Source organism: Uranotaenia lowii, chromosome 2 (genome assembly GCF_029784155.1).
Source record: "Uranotaenia lowii strain MFRU-FL chromosome 2, ASM2978415v1, whole genome shotgun sequence".
Taxonomy (NCBI): Eukaryota; Metazoa; Arthropoda; class Insecta; order Diptera; family Culicidae; genus Uranotaenia; species Uranotaenia lowii.
The window spans coordinates 187,453,706-187,471,634 of NC_073692.1; the positions used below are offsets into that span (position 1 = coordinate 187,453,706).

Sequence of the window (17,929 nt, forward strand, 5' to 3'; positions counted from 1 at the left end):
AATTTTTGAAAGGTTTTCATACGCGCGAACATGCTGGTCACATCAATATGACACTTCGCGGCGCTACCAAGGAAAACATCAGTCGAAAATTTCGAACATGAGCAACATAAGAAGTACGAGGGGTACCGTAAAGTTATGAAAATAGTTAACTTATTATCCACCCAGTTCCTCACTAACCAAAATGTGTTAAAAGAAATACCTACCTAGTAAAACTTATGGTAAATAAAGTTTCAACCTTCATTTAGAAGATACTCACCAATCAGACTAGCATCCACAGTTTGTTCAGAGCTAAACATAAGTTACTTTCCACCTATACATTGCAACACAACATATTCATATGATCAATAAGCCAAGTTTGAAAAATGAAAAACAGATGGATTCTATTGTTTTCTAATTTTCTTTATCGAATTAAAGAGAAATCAACTTTCAATTACGCATCATCATGATTTATTTTATAATTTTCAATTATTATAAAAGCTTAACAGAAAATATAGACAATATTGTCCAATTTTTCCATCGTCCTACAGATAAAGCGAAGCAGCAAATACGATGTCCCTTTTCAACAATCGTATGGCTTCGGAAAATTTATTCTCTAGATCGGTGTTACCGATTGTTTTCGAAGCCTGAACCATTTGCCGAAGCAATTCCTCCAGCCGGCGCATGCATCGAATGATGGAACCCTCGAATATTTCGGTCATCTTACAAAGCTCCAGGAAGGAAGACCCTTTGCACCAGGCCAGCACCACATCCATCAGGAACGGTTTGAACGATTCGACGTAACGTTCCTCGTCCAACTCGACCTTGCACTCGTTGGAAACTTTGGCTATCCGGCGAGCCAGGTCCTGCATTTGACGAAGGGGTCCGGACAGTTCCTCGGTTGCTGCCGGTACCTCGGAGCTCTTCTCATCACACACGAAGCAGGACAGTAACGCGCAAGACTGAGCTGTGGTGAGATTGGTAAAGGTTCCTGGGGGAAAGTATGAAAAATTCCAATAAGACTAAATGGAAATAATAAAAGAAATAAATGCTTACCATTGAAAATCATTTCAGTTAAAAGCAATTCGTCGGCACAGCTGAGTTCGCACGCAACTCTTCCTTTAAATTCAATCACATCGGCTGCCGTGCAGTAACCAAGACGGCGGAGTACACGCTTTCGGTGTTTCAGTTCGTCCATGTGCAGTAAACTTCGAGCTTCGCGAAGCGCCGTTTTCTGTTCTTTCAATTGTTTCTCGATCTCAAGCTTTTCCATGTACTTGGTGTAAAATTTGTCCAGTTCCGGATTTTCATGGAGCGGGTGGGAGAACAGTCGCTTCTCGAATTTATCAATCATATCTACTATGGTTTGGAAGTCTTTCTCTTTTATGTGCATATCGTTGATGGGATTCAGCAACGGTGGACCTTGGGGAAAACGTTTTTTAACTTCATTGATTGTTTTCAAAACCGATCGTCGGTTGTCGGCTGGTCGGAGGTCGTTGGGATAATATACTCTAAGCGAACTTATTCTGTGAACTAAAGTGTGAAGAACTGGAACCACTTCTACCGAACCACGTTTGTTCGCTGGACAAGGTTTGGGAATGCCCTCCTTTTCAAAACCATCATCAACGTGTAGAAGGACGTCAATAACGACTTTTGTTTCCGCTTTTAAAGGATTCGTTTTAGCATCTGCGGTTTCCTTTTTGAAATTTACTACAATTCCCCACTCGAACTCGCCATTGTCAGATTGAATTTTGATCATTCTTCCAGGTTGCAAAAACGGTATTAAATATGTTGGTCTCGTAATATATTCTCTAAACTGTTTCCCCAAGCTGTCTAACTGATCCCGAACATGGTGATATGAAACGATAGACTGTTCATCTTTGATGTAAACCCCTTGTAGTTCCTTCTGTTTATCTTGCACTTTCTTATAAATCTCTGGAATCGATGACTGATTTTGAAACTGGAAAAACGAGCGCTCCAGCATGTATTCCGGGTTGATCTCTTCAACTCGAAGCAAGTTCAACACCATATTGTAAGTCAAATGGAAAGCCGAATTGATCGGATCCGGTTTGCCCTGGACGATTTCTTTCCCGGCCACGGGCGATACCAGTTCATCTACCATCAAGATAACAATACCCTTGTCATCCAAGCCACGTCGACCGGCACGTCCGGACATCTGAATGTACTCACCGGAAGTTACCCAGCGGAAGTTCTTGCCGTCGAACTTACGGGGACTGGTGAAAAGGACGGTGCGGGCCGGCATGTTCAAGCCCATGGCAAACGTTTCGGTAGCAAACAGTGCCTTGATGAGACCTTCGCCGAATAAAATTTCAATCGTTTCCTTCAGGATTGGCAGCAACCCTCCGTGATGGATTCCGATACCGCGTCTCAGCAACGGCAACACGTTTTCAACCTGGTGAAGTGGATAAGAAGTATGAGCAGTGGTTAAGTCCCTATTGATATTGCTATAATTGCTTAAAATATTTTTATTCCATATTTTATTTACTTTTGAGTATTAAATTTTTTGGAAGAAAATAATGCTGATTTTTTAGCTCATCAAAGTTTTTGAATTGAAACCAACAGAAGGGGTGTAATATAAAAGGAGAAATAGTAATGATATGTGACGATAAAAATCCAAGTGGTAGAACTGAGTATATTCCACGTTGAAAGGTCAAACACTAACCTGCGGCAGCTGTCGATCTTCTTCACTCAACACGTCCATAGCGTTGTTGAAGACCTCGTCGACCAGCTTCTTCTCCGTCGTCGAGTTGAAATCCAACTTGGCCATCTGCATTGCATAGATCTCACAATCTTTCTTACTGAACGAGAAAATGATAACCGGAGCAAAGTTTCGCTCCATTATCATCTTAACAATCTTGAAGATGTTCGTTTCTCCCGAATTTGATGCTTTAAGACCTCCCTTCTTGCCTTTCTGATCGCCCTTGGCAGCTTCTCCAGCACCCTGCAATACTGCCATGGCTGTGTTGAAGTTGTCTTCCTTAAAAACACCCTTTTCGTCCACCACTAGATGGATTCCGTCACCACCGGCCGGAAACAGATAATGCTGCAGTGGAGTAGGTCGATAGTCTGTATAAACCACGTGACACGGTTGCTTGTGAATGTGACAGACCCATTCGGCAAACTGACGCGCGTTCGGAATCGTAGCCGATAGGAAAACATAGTGAACGTTATCCGGAAGCAGGATTAAAGTTTCCTCCCAAACAACTCCACGTTCCTTGTCTCGCATATAGTGAATTTCGTCGAATATAACCCAACCTACTTCCCTCATGATTTCCGACCCACGATAAAGCATGTTACGCAAGATTTCCGTTGTCATAATAAGACAGGAAGCTGACGGATTAATGGTAACATCTCCAGTAACCAATCCGACGTCCTTGAACTCCTCGTGGAACTCCCGATATTTCTGATTTGACAGAGCTTTGATTGGAGTAGTATATATAACCCGCTGTTTTTCTGCCAACGATTTGGCGATAGCATATTCGGCAACGACCGTTTTACCAGCCGACGTATGGGCCGAAACCAGAACCGATTGCTGATTCTCAATGCACATAATGGCTTCCTTCTGGAAAGGATCCAGCACGAAAGGGTACTCTTTGGCCGGTTTGCCAGTTGAAGCTACCAGAGGCATGTACTTCTGGTCCGGGTAAACTGCTACCTCATGGGTACATGCCTCCGGGGATTGGATCGTGTGTACCTTGATGCGAGACTCGATGTTATCCAAGCTATAAAGAGAAAAATTGTATAATTTTCGTGAAAAAAAAGTTATTGAGTTAAAATTTACTTAATATCATCCAATAACGACTCGATCTTGGCTCGTTTAGTTGGTTCCACTTCTTCTACATCGGGATCATCATCTTCGTCATACTCTCGCTTGGTTCCGCCCTGGTCACTAAAAACGGATTCAAAAATTTTATTCCAGCCATTTTTTCAATCAAAAATTTCAAACTATCCAACTTACTCCTTAATCGTTTCTGAGGAATCCGTCTTGGAAGGCACTTCTCCAGAACCTCCATCGCCGGATTTTCCATCCTCCACGACGATCGGAACATTTCCATCGCCATCCTCGTTTTGATCGGCGGCTTCGAACAGGTTAAACAGATCATCTACATCGGCCATATTGAGTCCTGTCGGATGGAACAACCGCTTACAACGAGCCTTCAAGTTTACTTCGCAAGCACTTAGATCTCAAATTGTGGTAAATCCTTTTAAAAATCACAATTCAAATGCGGAAATTTAACCGAATAAAAACTACGTGCGCGGGTCGCGTGCTTTGTTTACTGCGAGAATTTTAAAACGCGTGAAACGAAAATGACATTTTTTCATCCTACGGAGCAAGGTGAGTCGAATCGAAATGAAGGTGCAGTGCATGCGGCGCTGAATTTACACATTCAGAAAATAAAACCCATTATGCGTTAAAACTTTCCACTTTGAGAAAAAGAACAAAGATGGTTTTAGGCAATCAATAGTCCTATTTGCCGCTGATTGTGTTGGTGATATTATGCTGGTTGTTTCACCAACACTTTTCAGTTTTGGGACAATCAACCTCAAAAACGACCATGTTTGTCGACCGGCTGTCCGTTTTTTGTACCGAGAGTTTTGGAGGTTAATTGTCCCGTTTCATCTGTACACGCTCAGCAAGTGTGCGTAAGAAATGTCAAAAACAACTCTATATGATTATCATGCTTTCGAAACTATAAAAAAATGTAGACATTTGAAATTGAATTCCACATTTCTATACACGCTTATTCTTTAATGATCCTGTAATGTTGCTACTTACTTTAAAAAAATCGTTTCCATCTTCGTTTTAAAACACCAAAAATATTTAAAGATGTGAGAAACTAAAAATAAATGGCCTCTATTTTGCGCCGCGCGTGAATTTTTTAGGGGAGAGTATGATCCTGGTATGTTAAACTCCCTTAAAAAAAAAACGCCTGTGAGGTGACAATAGTTGAAGTCGAGTCACACCGTCACGGAACTCTCTCTTTTTAATATTAAAAAAACCCGTTCCAATATTTCTGTTATTATTGCATTAAGTACATAAAATTCTTAACTTTCTACTGCCTCAACTGCAAATACGAGCCCATGCAGTAGAGGGTTAAGCATGGGTTTAAAGGGTAAGCATTATAGCAATTTGAAACATTAAAACATACCTATTTGATTAAATAATTTTATTTTAATATATTATCATCAGGCGGCACGCGCTGCAGGAGTCTCTACTGTGATACTTCCAAAAAACATCGATATTTTCCCAAGACACCGTTCCGACAGTTCAAATTATACCCTGAAGAAGCAGCACTGGTAGCTGGTAGGTTTGAGATTTAGGTACCATACAAATATTACGTAACGCGTTTAGGGGGAGGAGGGATGTGGCAGCTTGTTACGCTTTGTGGATTTTGGATATAGAAAGTATGATAAGAATGTGTTACGTAGGGCGATGGGTCGAAAATTTTGTCACGTAATATTTGTCAGGCCCCTTACTAGTATTGCCTCTGCCGGATATGCGAATAACTTCCGCAGATGTGTCTTGGGAAAATGTTGTCAAAATATCGATACTCGCTCTGAAGCAGCACAGTCGAGACATCTAGGACGTGTGAAAGAGAAGCAAATTCAAATTTGAAAAGGTTAGAATCCCGTAAAACGGATTTTATTTTGAAAGATGAATGCTTTTTTTTTTAAATTCAAATCAATTGAAATGAAATTTTACGGAATTGTAATCCTTTCGCAAAATCCTGAAACCATTTCCCTTTGCGATGTACCGCCCCATCGGAACCCAGAACCCAAAATGAAACACAGTTTTTATGTTATAGCTATCTTGAACTCCGTTTACGAGCTTTTTGTAATCTTTTTTCCCGAACAGTCGGTCTTTATTTTTCGCTCATACTCTCGCTCTCTATCTGACCCCCGTTTGAAAAGGGTAGTAACTCGTAAAACTTCATTTTTTTATCAGTTAGCAAAGCGCGTTGCCGATGTTGAATTTGATCTTTTTTTTGTTTTAAATGTTTTTTTTGCTTTGATAGATCGTTTTTTTTTTAATTCAGATTTTTTTCGGCAATTTATTTTTTCGCTTTAGCTTCATCTTTTCTTTTCCTTTTTTTTAGTTGGTCAAAACGCATACAATAGTTTCCAACTTATTCGATAACAGTGTTTTTGTTCTTATCAACTAATTAAACAAAGAAGAGAAAACTCAGCTTCATTTTTCGCCGAATCTACCATACTTGAAGACTGCTGCTGATGCCGTTGCTGTAGCCGCTCGCTGATGGTGCACCATCCAATCTTCAGAAGAAAGTATCAAGAACAGAAAACATAGAAACGAAAAAGACACAAATTGCGTTATTGTGTCCGCACAATCACAATAAGCGGCTCACGCGCTCGCTGACTAGAAAAAAGAAAATCGGTTCGACGAGCCATCTCTCCGCTCTCCTGCACCGCATGCTGATGGACCGACCGGTTGATATCCGCTGGGAATAACACAGGCTTCTAGCTGTTCGCCACACATCTCCGACTACTCCGCGCTCTCTCTCTCTCTTTCATGTAACAGGTTTTAAATAGAATTTTTTACGATTCTACACCTTTCTCCACTAACTTTTTTTTCATTTACATGGATAAGGATTTGTTGTATGTGTTATCAACATATATTAAAGTTACTTCTTTTTTTTTTCGTAAGTCGTGTTAAGATTACAAATCACTGTATATACACTTAGTTATTATTTCTTTTTCAACACTAGCTTGATCGTCTATGCGTGCATAGATATTGAATTCGTAATCAATAATTATCAATAGATATACTAGACTGTACTCGGTAAAACTATCTCATCGTGTTTTATTTTTTGTGTGTTTCTGTATTTGTTTGTTATTTTAAAGCAGTTGATTCAATGTTGTTTCGAATCATTTCCGTCTTTTGTTTTACTTGCTCACACTTTCAAGTGTCTCAGTACCAATTATAAAAAAAACAACTAGAAAGACTTAACGACAGTCAATTGGGTTGGTTGTTTAAAATGGTTCCTGTAATTTAGGTTGTATGTTTTTTTTTTGAACCGAATTTGTTATCTAAGGGGTAAGATCTACCTAACATAATGCTTCCGAAACACTGGACTGCCGTTGGAATAACGTTTCCTCTTTTTACTTTGGATAATTTGGGTTCCTACTGTATCTCTCGGTCTGGTTTGCCTAACAATTTGAAAACGTTACAAAAACTCTATGTAGGACTTAAAAGGTAGATAACAAAAAATGAAAAAAACCGTTTGCGGAGTGGCGCAAAGCTTACATACTAATTGGTTTTGTTTGAGAAAAATAAACAAAATTCACTTATAAAAGATGCTAAAAACTACTAGCGACAAAATAATGAAATTAACGAGAAAATCAGTGTTGTTTTTCTCAACGCACTCCGATGCTTCGTGATGGCTGGTTTATTTCCGTCCCCACAGACGGCTGTGTGTTCTTTCTCCTTCTTATCAACGACGCCAGGAACGGTCTTCGGATTCCATTTCTTCCTCCTCCTCTTCCTCTTCAACCAAACGGGTTTCGGATGCTTCTTCCAACGAACCAGTTTCAACCATCGTGTCCATCGAAGTGATGGACCCCACACCGGTCGCATCTTCTGCTGCAACTACAACAGATCCGGCTTCCTTCCCTTCAGCGGGGGTCACTTTTTCGTCGCTCGGATTGACCACAGCAACAGGTTTATTGGTGCTTATGTTCTCCTGGTCCGCTATTTCTGCTTCGGCTTTCGGCTTCAGGGCTTCGACCACTGGGGATGGTGTAGTTACTCCAGGAGTGTTAACAACCCAACCAATCTGCAGAGTCACATCGCGGAAAACCTTTCCGCGTACCAAGGCTTTTTCGGCGTTTTGGCGTATCGAGTAGCTTATCGAAAGCGATGGCACCGTGTTGTCTAGCTGATGTTTGGTAATCTCACCAAAATGCTTGAAATGGCCGAGCAGCGCATCGGCATCTTCTAGGGCAAATCCTGTGATGGAAATGGTGGTTGGACGCCTGTCCACACTGGTTGATCCAAGTGGAGCTAATCGATTGGGACGGCCAGCTACTCGAGCTCCCGGTGGGCCATACATTTGCGGTTTGCCATTGGCAGCAGTAACTGGAACTTGAGGGGGACCCGGAGGAGCCGGAGCACCTGGTACTCTATGGGTTCGTTGCTCTTGGGCAATTATTTCCAGCTCTGCGTCGAGGATATCCTTTTCATGCTGTTCTTTTGTTTTGCGTGGCTTCGGGAGGATCTGTGCAACAATTTGAGTTTGGTCTGCTGATATTTCCTCCTTCATTTTATCGATTTTTTCCTGCAGTTCCTTGACCGAGGCAAGCAGCTTGGTACGGTTGGGATCATGAGCTTCAAATTTCTCCACCATCATTACCAGTGAACGTAACTCTTTTAAGTAGCCTTGCATTAGTTCATGTTTTCGCTTATGCAGACCCTGAGTTAATTCTTGCTTTTTACGAATCAGTTCATTTGTGGCTCTATTGATTTTAGCAGAATTCTTCAAACGAAGTTGATTGGGTGTGACTATTGGTGTTGTGACTGTGTTAACCAGTTTTGTGGCGGTGTTAGTAATTGCCATTGTTGGGGCTGTCGATGTTGGTGCGACATTTTCGCTGGAGGCTGACGAGCTGACCGTCATACCCGAGTCCTTGGAAGCTACGACGGTTGGTGTAACGGTAGCAGAAGTATTCACTGATGTAGCAATATTATTGATGCTGTACTGGTTCGGGTAGGTCCTACGCAGCGAATGTTCGGTTTTCGCTGCCGGTGTAATCGCTGGTTGATCTCCAGTTACTCCATTATGCCAGAAAACTTTGATGAATCGATTGTTCAGCACGGCTTCGGTACTTCGGTAGGCTACATTAGCTTCTGCGTGTGTTGAGAAGGTTACGATTGCGGCTTCCGGATCACCGTCATAGCTGATCTGAATGTTGACAATTTTACCAAATTTTGAAAAATGATTGTTCAGGTGAGCGATCGCATTTAAACCACGAGGAATTTTGCGAAGTTCCAATGAACAGTTTTGCTGGGAGTTTACTGCTCCACCCGTGACTGCCGGATGACCGGTAACTCTGGGTCCCAATCTATTGTTCAATGGTGTTTTCCTCTTCAAATGTCCATCGGCAATAGCAACAGCATCTTCCGGTTCGAACCTTCTCTTTGGCTGTTGAGCTGATACGTCGCCGCCTTTGTTTGCATCAACGACCGGTACGGAGATAAGCTCTCTTTGCAGTGGCGTGGCTCCAATTGGATTTCCAGGGAAACCGGTTGGATATCCCGGTGTTACACCTCTGAAGTTAACACCTGTTAAAGCACCCCTGGGTCCAAATGCGGGCGCACCGACGCCTAACCTCTGAGCAATAGAAGGTCGTCCTGGTCCCGGGAAATTTGGAGGCCTGTTCCACAACTCTGGCGCATCCGGACTATACTCAGGGTGTATTGGTCCAGCTCTCATCTGCGCTGCCGATTGAATAGTGATTAAGGCTGGATTGTTAATGTCCTCCAGAACCACCGGATCTACTCCATGATCCCAAGGGCAAGTTTCACCTCGCATACAGTAGCCTTTCTCGTCGAAATCTCGACAACGTTGACGTTTTCCCGGTATAATCACACCGTCAACGGCCGTCACTATATCCATTGGCTGGGCAGCAGTTATTCCACTTGCTGTCGCAGCAGCCGCCGCGGATGCTAATACCATTGCCGGAGATTCAGATCGCGCCATTTTTCGTCTATCAGCCATCGGCGACGGAGATCTACTTCCGGACTGGCTTCGCAGCACAATCTTGGTACTTCCACTTCCCATTCCCAAATTTCCACCATTTCCGGCACCACCCCGATTTCCGCCGCGACTACTTTCGTAACCATGGTTCTTGGAGCGTTCGTATCTTCTGAATGAATCGCCGCCACCACCTCCACCACCCCTTCCAATGGGAGATTTGTTCCCGCTTCGGCCACCATACTGGCGACTGGACTTATCGCGGTTCGAATCTCTGCCACCTCGATCCCGGGAACGGGAACGCCTGGAGTCTCGGGATCTTTCGAAGGAACGGGAACGAGAACGGGATCGGGACCGGGAACGATTCGACACCCGTCGACCACGGTTGCGACTGTCTTTGCTCTGTGGGGATAGAATAAAAAAACATAACACATGAATGAGTAACTTATTCAGTATGGAATACAATCTTCAGGAATATACCGTAGCTCTGTAGATTGCTTGAATGGTCATTGTTGAATGATGTGGGAAAAAACTCAGGGAGAGTTTTATAACTTTCACAGGCTAACCCAGACCCGACAGGTTTCAGTTAAAATTTATACCTAATTAATCGCAATCTGTTTTGGGTTCAACTTAGGTACTAGGTTCATTGATACAGGTATTAATAGAAATAGAAAAATACCTGTATCAATTTTTTTTTTCAATTGTGTAGAATTACTATTCACATTTGGGAGCTCTTTTTGTTATTAATGTCAATTTTAATCCTTTTTAGTAATTTAATTCATTTTTAGTTTTTAATTAGTATTCGTTTTAGAATTTTATTAATTTTATTTAATTTTTTGTCATTTAAGTAAGTAGTTACCTACTTTTTCCAGATTTCAGATAATAAATCCAAAATTCAGAAGAATAGGTACTAGGGATTGAAATTCAGATATTCGATTAAAAATTTGAATCCAGGTTTCAGTTACCATGTTCAAATTTAAATTCAGCTTTTAGTTAAGAGATTGGCTGTGAATTTTCAGATTTCATATAGAAGTTTGATGTTAAGTTTTTCAATTCTTTGTCGAAGCAAAACAGAGTAAAAATCAAACACAGTTGTACCGGGAAGATTTTTCAATAACTGTCCTCCAACTACAACGGCGATATAAAGTTGTGGATGCCGCAAAGATGGTAAAACGACTATAAACGAAATGAAATGATTTCAATTCCGCCTGATAAAGGTGTCATTAAAAACCATAAATAAACGACGACGATATAGACCTTTCAATCCCTAATTTAGAACATTCCACGCATATAGTTAGAATATGCGCCGAACTTTAGGAAAAAATACTAAAAACAGCTCTCGCCCCCCAAATCGTCATTAGCATGTCACTGTAATCAACTATTATGCGCTGAAAAAAAAAATCGAAGAGCAACTCACATGATCATCCTTGGTGCTTCCACCGGAGGAACCTTTCAGGGGCATTTTGCCGCTGTTGGTATTATTGCTGTTGCTGTGGGTTCCGGGAGGTGAAACCAAACTGCTATTGGTGTTGGCTCCAATCGAAAGGGCCCCACTGCTGGAACTGCTCAGCGGATCTTGATCACCCGTTGTCGTTGTCGTCGTCGTTGATGCCATTGCGTTGGCATTTCCCGAGCCGCTGTTGGGGACTTTTTCAGACTTTTCTTCTTTGGATTTGTGGGAGGTACTGTTGCTGCTGTTGCCATTGCTGCTGGAATTGTTTGTCTCATGCAGCGGGGGAGTATACTCACGCTTGATTCGCACCTTGGAGTTACTGACGGATTCCTCTAGGGGGGCAGGGCTCGATTGAGAAGACTGATTGCCCGTTACGCTGCTGCTGCTGTTGGCGGTAGCTGTCGTGACGGCGGGTTGAGCTTGCTGAGTGGCACTGGTGGCCGCCAAGGCAGCCTCTTTTGCCTGAGCTATTTTGATGTACTCTTCACTCTTGATCGATCGGAATAATCGCTCCAGGAACGGTTCCGTTTCAACGCCCAGAAACACATCCAGCTGTTCTTTCATGCAGTCCTTTAGCTCCTTTTCCGGTTTGTCCTTTCGTAACAGAGCCAGCACATACCTGGCTAGGGCAGCCGGATCTGCATCACACAGTGGTTCTAAAACTTCCGTCAGCCATAGCTTCAGTGCATCTGGGTTATTTATATGCATTTTTTCTGGTCAGCGCGTTCTATGCTCCGTTGTCCAAATATCTAGTCTGTGTACTGTGTTTGACCTCCTCCCGTATTCGGGAACGTCCTACGTTGACAACTTTCTGTCTGTCTCTCCAGAAGTAAAAAATACACCACCAACACTGAAACCGAGTGGCTATTATTAAAAATAATCCCCACACAGCGAATTTCACTGTATTGTGTAATTCCACACTGCACCGATGTGTGCGTTCAGCTGCTAGAGCACAGGGGAAAAAAGGTTCCTATTTCTTCTTCCAGCAATTTCCTTCGCAGTCGTTGCGGACTGACCACTTTTCTCGACTATCGGCCCTCTTCGTAATCTGAAATCGGAAAGATAAAAAAAAAATGTGTTACAAATATGCATCAATTCAACGCCCCTTTTGATATTCAAACTAGCCTAATGAGAAAAATTACTACTCAAGGACGTACCCGAAAGTATTCTGCGCGATGATTAAATTCTCAAGCACGGCAACAGAAAAAAAATGAAGGCAACTTTATTCGCACTATTCCTTCTGGCTCGAATGGGCGCGCACACACACACACTCACACTGATACCAAGTATAGATTCCGAATTGAATTTATTTTGCCTTTTACGACCGGGAGGCAGAAAGGAAAGACAACTCTACTCGCTGCTAGCTGACTGAAAACTAATCTCGCTCACAAAACACAGCTCTTCTGTTTTCTGTATTTTGCTTGCTGTGCTGTGGCGGATCTCGTTCGTCCGTCGAGCATGAAGCAGTACTGCCAGGAAATAAAATGTTGGTATCAGCAGCGGCACAATATGAATATAACCGCTAAAATGGAAGTTCATGTTGAAATGTTACGTTTGGAAAAACCCATTAAAGCCTCTTCAACACTCAAAGACCCGAATCAGGGAAAAGGTAGTTTATGAATCAAAAAGTTCTTATGGATTTTGGTAAAAAGACATACACCGTCTTAGCCGATTTAGGCTTTACAAACTGAATAAGGCTGGAACAAATATGAATTTCTTCTTTTGTCAACCCCCCACCCCCCACCCCCCCTGCGAAATTTCCAAATACCCGAAGGGGGAAATGAATAAAGTTTGAAGTATGTATTTAATGTAAATTTCGAAAAAAAATTCAAGAATCCAAAAGATTACAAGACAAAAACAACAAATTTTGGAAGACGGAAGTTATTCCACCTTTTGTATTCTTGATTTTATTGAATTTTTCGATAAAAAAAATTACTTGTTTTTTAGGTTTTGTGCAATGATATTGTATACAACTTCGTTGCATACAAGCTTTCGTGAAATTTATTCCAATTTATTTGTTTTTCACATTATTTGTCATAGCCCCCCCTCGCGATGTTCCAACTCCGAGTGACAAAAGAAGGATTTGAAATTTGTTGCGGCCTAAATGACGTGGACAACTTAAGATTAACATTTAACACCCAGTACCGAGATGGGAATCGAACCCACGCCATCAGTGGACCAGCGATTACCGTCTTACTACGCTAACAACGACAAGCTGAAATGCCAAAAAATTGGACAGATCATAATATTGTAGCACAAGCCAATTTCGTCTTCCAATGATAAAGGTGAGTTTATTTATAAATACAACAACAAATTTTCCTCCACTAATCAGGGAGATCAATAAGTTTGAAAAATACTATCTCCAGGAAAAAAAACATCTCTAATCAGTTTCAATTTTTTCCGATTTCTGCATGCTTTTGCCTACTGTGTTGCTGTTGTTTAAATAAAATAAAAAAAACTAAATGTGAAAAATGCATAAATTCCTTTATATTTATCTATTGAAAAAATATTTTAATAAGGTGAATCTCACTTGCATTCGATTTTATTATTCTTGCATGCAACATGTCATATCATTCAAGCATCTGCTCACATCTTCACCGGGAGCAAGCGTTTGAAATAATGTGTAAATTTGACCCGACATCAGAGAAAAGCCTACACTGAAAATCGAAAATACCCAAACTGGAGAACTGCCACACCCCAAACCTGAGTTCAATATTGACAACTTAAGTTTGTGAAAAATCACAGCTTGCAAATACGACTTGTCCAAACTTGTCCTTCAAACGGAGAACTGTTTTTTTGGGGGGTTGTTTGTTGTAAGCGAATCTGATTCTATTACCTCATCGTGGCAGATTTAGGTTTGGGGGGTAAATTCAAAGCGGAGAACTGTTTTTTTTGGGGAAAATTTTATTCTCGCTTCATTCGCAGAAAGTCTAGCATATACGATGAATTGCCTCTCTCAACAACTCTCCGATGATCGAGCGGTTAGCATCATGAGAAGGTAATCGCAGTGCCATTGCAGGTATAGGTTTGATTCCGGAACCTGACTGTTTTTTTTATTTTATTTTGAATTCCATTTTATTGCGGTATCAGATTTTTTGGGATGAGTTCTCCTTCAAGAGCTTAACTTAGAGCTATGCCACCAATAGCCAAATCTGTAGGGAGGAAATTTCATTCGGGTTGGCGGGGAAAGTTCTCAAGTTTGGGTATTTTCGAGGTTTAGTGTGCGAGGAAGAATGACCTTAAACGGTTTAAACTTGTTGAGATAGCAGAATTGGGGCAGGGACAGGAACAACCAGAATCCAAAAGGCTTTCAGACTAATATAAAAGTACGTCTTTATTAAGCGGAGTTCTGGTACTAAGTGATATGTTTTTCATTATAAACAAAGTTCGTTACTAAGCACTGTTGTTATGGAAAAACTAGAATTGTTGACAGGATATCATGGATTGCTACTCCTTCAACACCCCCTCTCGTTCATGTAGGCCGACATCCGTTTCGGGTCCCAAACGGAATTCCAGCAGCTTGGTTGAGACATCAGCAAGTTGATCTTGTTTCTCGATAGCATCTATTTTCACCAATCTTGAGGCCTCATGATCGCACGCAAAATGATATCCGATGGACCGATTTACAGCATACAACGACCGGACCAAACGCCTCACTCGACGGGGTTTTGACTGTCGGGAACCTCCATGTAAACCGTCTCTTTCAACATTCCTTGAAGTCACTCCATCAACGAAAACCACATGGATCGCTGCTAACCGTGCTCCGACGGGGTGGGTTTCTTCGAACTCCTGCCTAAGTTGTTGTAGATAGTATTTCGCTGCTATTCGAGCCTCGTAGTGCAACGGTCGACCAGGGTCATCTCCATTAAGGCGAAACATCCATTCCGGACTCAAGAGCTTCATACCATCGGGGCACATTGTGAGGTTCCAAGAGTAATTCTTTTCGAATGAACTAGTTTCGCTCCTCACATCTTTCACTGGCATCGTACGATTCGGTACCAAGGTCGGAAAAACTTTCTGGAACATCAAAAGAAAGAGGACCAGCAGAAACTGCACCAAAATTAACGGAATAAACCAGGACTTACCTGGGAGCGAGCGCTCCCTACCGCTACGCCTCACCGACGCTTGCTTTAAGGGCTCGTGGTGTTCTAGATGCGGCGGGAGCGCGGATGGCTCTCCGTTGCTTCTAACATCAGATGCACATTCATTCGCCTCAGGGAATTCTTTGGAACCAGTAAGCGAATTGGACAATTCACTATCAACCATCAATGGCGAATCTTGAACTTGGGTGACTTGTTTCGAACCATCAGTTTCGTCCCCCTCTGGTTCGATAGGTAGGGTGGCCATCATGCACTCTCTTCTGACTCGGTTACCATCTGAATTTATCTTGATTCGCAGTTCATAAAGATTACCATTCAGATATGCGACCGCAACTGTCATTCCATCCTTCTTCAACGTCGCTTTGGTGCGAGAGAACAGCACGGAAATTCCAGCCTTTGCCAGCTTCTTGACCGACATCAGATTGTCCCTGAGATCCGAAATGTACAGCACATCTTTCATATTGACGAGCACTTTGGTGTTGCTGCTTCCAATTATCGTCCCGGTTTGAGTTGCTTCAAGGGTCTGTCCATCTTTCGCCACCTCTATGATAATCGGTTTGCTCAATTTGGATAACGACGCAAAAACCGATCTATCATTCACTAGATGCTCACTGGATCCAGAGTCGAGCTTGAAACACAGCATTTTCTCGCGTTTACTTTGCTCCGAAAATTGATCTGCCATGAAGCACACAGATTTGCTCCCCGATGCTACGTTAGCCTCACCATCCAGTTTGACACGGCAATCGACCCTCTTGTGTCCCTTCTTGCCGCATCGATTGCATCTTCCGTTGAACCTCTTCGTGACTTTCTTAGGAAAACCAGCCCCAAGAAACGCTGCTGATTGCTCTTGATCTTGCACAACCCTATGACGATCCAGCTGCTTCATCTCCTCGCTTAGCAAACGTTGCTTTACGAGTTCCAGGCTCAGTTCATCGTCATCCAGGTTCTCCAAGGCTGTGATCAAGGGGTCGTATGATTCCGGCAGGGTGCCGAAAAGAATCACCACAACATCTGCTTCTGACAAATTCGTTCCTGCCAAACGTAGCTGCCGAACAAGGTCTTCAAATTTCACTAGATGGGACCGCATGGATTCACCTTCGTTCATTTTTAAACGACCAAGTTGCTTCCGAAAAAGATTCTGCGAGGCAAGACTTTTCTTGGCAAACGAATTTTCGAGAGCACACCACATCAGTTTTGCTGTTGCCTTGTCACGAACTATTTCCAGGCATTCGTCTCCGAGGAAACTAATCAACGTTGACTTGGCTTTCCTGTCCGCTTCACGAAATTTCGTCCTTTCTGCTGCCACTTCCGGTGGATCCTGCGCCAACGTGTGGGCCAACCCCAATGCGTCCAGATGCATCTTGACCCGGAAGCTCCAATTGTGGAATCCATTTCCACCACAGAATAACGGTATGCCGTGTAAAACTGCTTCTCTTCCTGAAGAGCCCATAACCTGTTGAGATAGCAGAATTGGGGCAGGGACAGGAACAACCAGAATCCAAAAGGCTTTCAGACTAATATAAAAGTACGTCTTTATTAAGCGGAGTTCTGGTACTAAGTGATATGTTTTTCATTATAAACAAAGTTCGTTACTAAGCACTGTTGTTATGGAAAAACTAGAATTGTTGACAGGATATCATGGATTGCTACTCCTTCAACAAAACTCCTATCAAAAAGAAAAAAACAGGTTCAGTGTATGTACCCGAAAAAAGGGTACAGGGGCTGTACACGAAAAAGGAGTTAACCCAGTCTTATCCGAAAACGCATCAAAACTACACTATAAGCGGTTGCCCCGAATGAGTGTGGGGAATAATTCTTATTCTTCCAAGCTTATACACCTTTTTGGTTTGGCAGTCCAGTTAACTTCAAAAATGTCCCAACATTTCTCGGACAAACTTAAAAGATTAGCATATCTGGCAACACTGGCCCTATGTCGATCAAGAAAAGTTCGAGATTTCTCTCGAAAATAAATTCATATCGATCGTTCATCTGTGTGTGTGATTAATGCACGCAACGGATTGAAATAAGTAGAAAAAAAAACACGATTCAGGGAGGTGAGGAGTTACATAAAAATAGCACCCGATGAACACACATCCTCTCACATGGTAAAAAAGACGACTCCCTGCCGCGTTCAATCTTTCATTTCTCGTTTTCCCACAACTGGAAAGAAATGGCAGCTCACTCACCTGAGTCCGACAAATGCCTGCTTCGGTACGAAATTCGAAATTCACTCCAAAATGGCTTCCCACGGTATCACTTCGATAATATTCAGCCGTATCAAGCTTCGCGATACTTCCGAATGGCGGAATTGATAGTCTTTTCTTCCGACGAAAGCACAATTTTGCTATTAAATGAGGATGAATGAAAAGATTATGGCTCCGCTTTTCACTTGCTTAGCAATTTCCATCGAAACGCGAACATCGACTGCACTTTTGCTGAATACGAAACGCGACTCGACTCGACTCCATCAGGCCCAGTGAGTTGGTGTCATTCAGCTTCAGTAAGGCTGGGAGAAATGCGTTTCGTTAAGTCATTAAAAAACTTGTTTAGAATGATTTCTTCTTAAGAACCGATTTTTGAACTCGAAATTGCGAGTCTTTTTCAATGTTATATTCCAAACTTTCTATTCCTGTAAAAAATAGTAGTAACATTATAAAAAAACAATGAAC

General features: G+C 42.2%; 2 protein-coding genes across 3 annotated transcripts; both read right to left on the bottom strand.

Annotated features, from left to right (window-relative positions):
- Positions 1 to 424: 424 nt before the first annotated feature.
- On the bottom strand, positions 425 to 4,333 carry LOC129744283 (exosome RNA helicase MTR4). The gene is made up of 5 exons (XM_055736730.1): positions 3,956 to 4,333; positions 3,779 to 3,886; positions 2,660 to 3,719; positions 1,033 to 2,389; positions 425 to 967 (listed from the first exon to the last, which is right to left on the bottom strand). The coding sequence occupies exons 1-5, from the start codon at positions 4,111 to 4,113 to the stop codon at positions 522 to 524; spliced, it is 3,129 nt and encodes a 1,042-aa protein (XP_055592705.1). The 5' UTR covers positions 4,114 to 4,333; the 3' UTR covers positions 425 to 521.
- A 1,463-nt stretch (positions 4,334 to 5,796) lies between these two features.
- On the bottom strand, positions 5,797 to 17,847 carry LOC129744282 (zinc finger protein swm). 2 transcript variants are annotated; one of them, XM_055736728.1, is made up of 3 exons: positions 17,447 to 17,847; positions 11,125 to 12,208; positions 5,797 to 10,109 (listed from the first exon to the last, which is right to left on the bottom strand). In XM_055736728.1, exons 2-3 carry the CDS (start codon positions 11,866 to 11,868, stop codon positions 7,449 to 7,451), a joined length of 3,405 nt encoding a protein of 1,134 aa, XP_055592703.1. In that variant the 5' UTR covers positions 11,869 to 12,208; positions 17,447 to 17,847; the 3' UTR covers positions 5,797 to 7,448. The 2 variants fall into 2 exon arrangements, with proteins under 2 accessions (XP_055592703.1, XP_055592704.1); XM_055736729.1 differs by lacking the exon at positions 17,447 to 17,847 and adding an exon at positions 12,318 to 12,535.
- Positions 17,848 to 17,929: the final 82 nt, after the last annotated feature.

Coding starts and splice junctions, on each gene's coding strand:
- LOC129744283 (XM_055736730.1), bottom strand. CDS start 4,113: ATGGCCGATGTAGATGATCTGTTTAACCTGTTCGAAGCCGCCGATCAA. Junction 3,720..3,778: donor TCGTTATTGGATGATATTAA/GTAAATTTTAAC, acceptor TTCTCTTTATAG/CTTGGATAACATCGAGTCTC. Junction 2,390..2,659: donor AAGATCGACAGCTGCCGCAG/GTTAGTGTTTGA, acceptor CCACTTCACCAG/GTTGAAAACGTGTTGCCGTT.
- LOC129744282 (XM_055736728.1), bottom strand. CDS start 11,868: ATGCATATAAATAACCCAGATGCACTGAAGCTATGGCTGACGGAAGTT. Junction 10,110..11,124: donor GAAGCACCAAGGATGATCAT/GTGAGTTGCTCT, acceptor CTATCCCCACAG/AGCAAAGACAGTCGCAACCG.